At 38.3% G+C, this 363-nt stretch overlaps 1 protein-coding gene across 1 annotated transcript in view; it reads left to right on the top strand.

The window, feature by feature from the left end:
* The first annotated feature begins 50 nt into the window (after positions 1–50).
* LOC119588260 (keratin, type I cytoskeletal 9-like) overlaps positions 51–363 on the top strand; it is a 2,999-nt gene continuing 2,686 nt past the window's right edge. The window contains exons 1-2 of the mRNA XM_037936955.1: positions 51–100; positions 246–260. Coding sequence (XP_037792883.1) covers positions 51–100; positions 246–260 — 65 coding nt within the window. The remainder of the gene's footprint in view (positions 101–245; positions 261–363) is intronic.

Here is a 363-nt window from a genome sequence, read left to right on the forward strand (position 1 = left end):
AAACGGAGGCAGTTTTAGTGGAGGAAGTGGAGGCGGTTTTAGGGGTAGTCATGGAGGTGGAAGCGGAGGCAGAAACGGATACGGAGGATAAAGCGGAAAGGCAAAGACTTAGTCCTAGATGCAATAAAAGAAAATGAACCCAACCTGTTTTTTTCTTCTTCAAACATCCGAATTTCATCCAGAATGAATACACTTTTTATGTTCCAAAATATTAAGTTGATAATAAACTCCCCAACACTATTCAGAAAGCCTGAGTTAAGGTAAGAAGTCCAAGTAGAGAAAAATAAAGCTAATTGATTAATAAACTTACACCTCACCAACAAAATCAAAGCGAAAGATGACTAACCTAACTAATTTCCACCG

The sequence above is a fragment of the Penaeus monodon genome, chromosome 23 (assembly GCF_015228065.2).
Source record: "Penaeus monodon isolate SGIC_2016 chromosome 23, NSTDA_Pmon_1, whole genome shotgun sequence".
In the NCBI taxonomy this organism is placed as follows: domain Eukaryota; kingdom Metazoa; phylum Arthropoda; class Malacostraca; order Decapoda; family Penaeidae; genus Penaeus; species Penaeus monodon.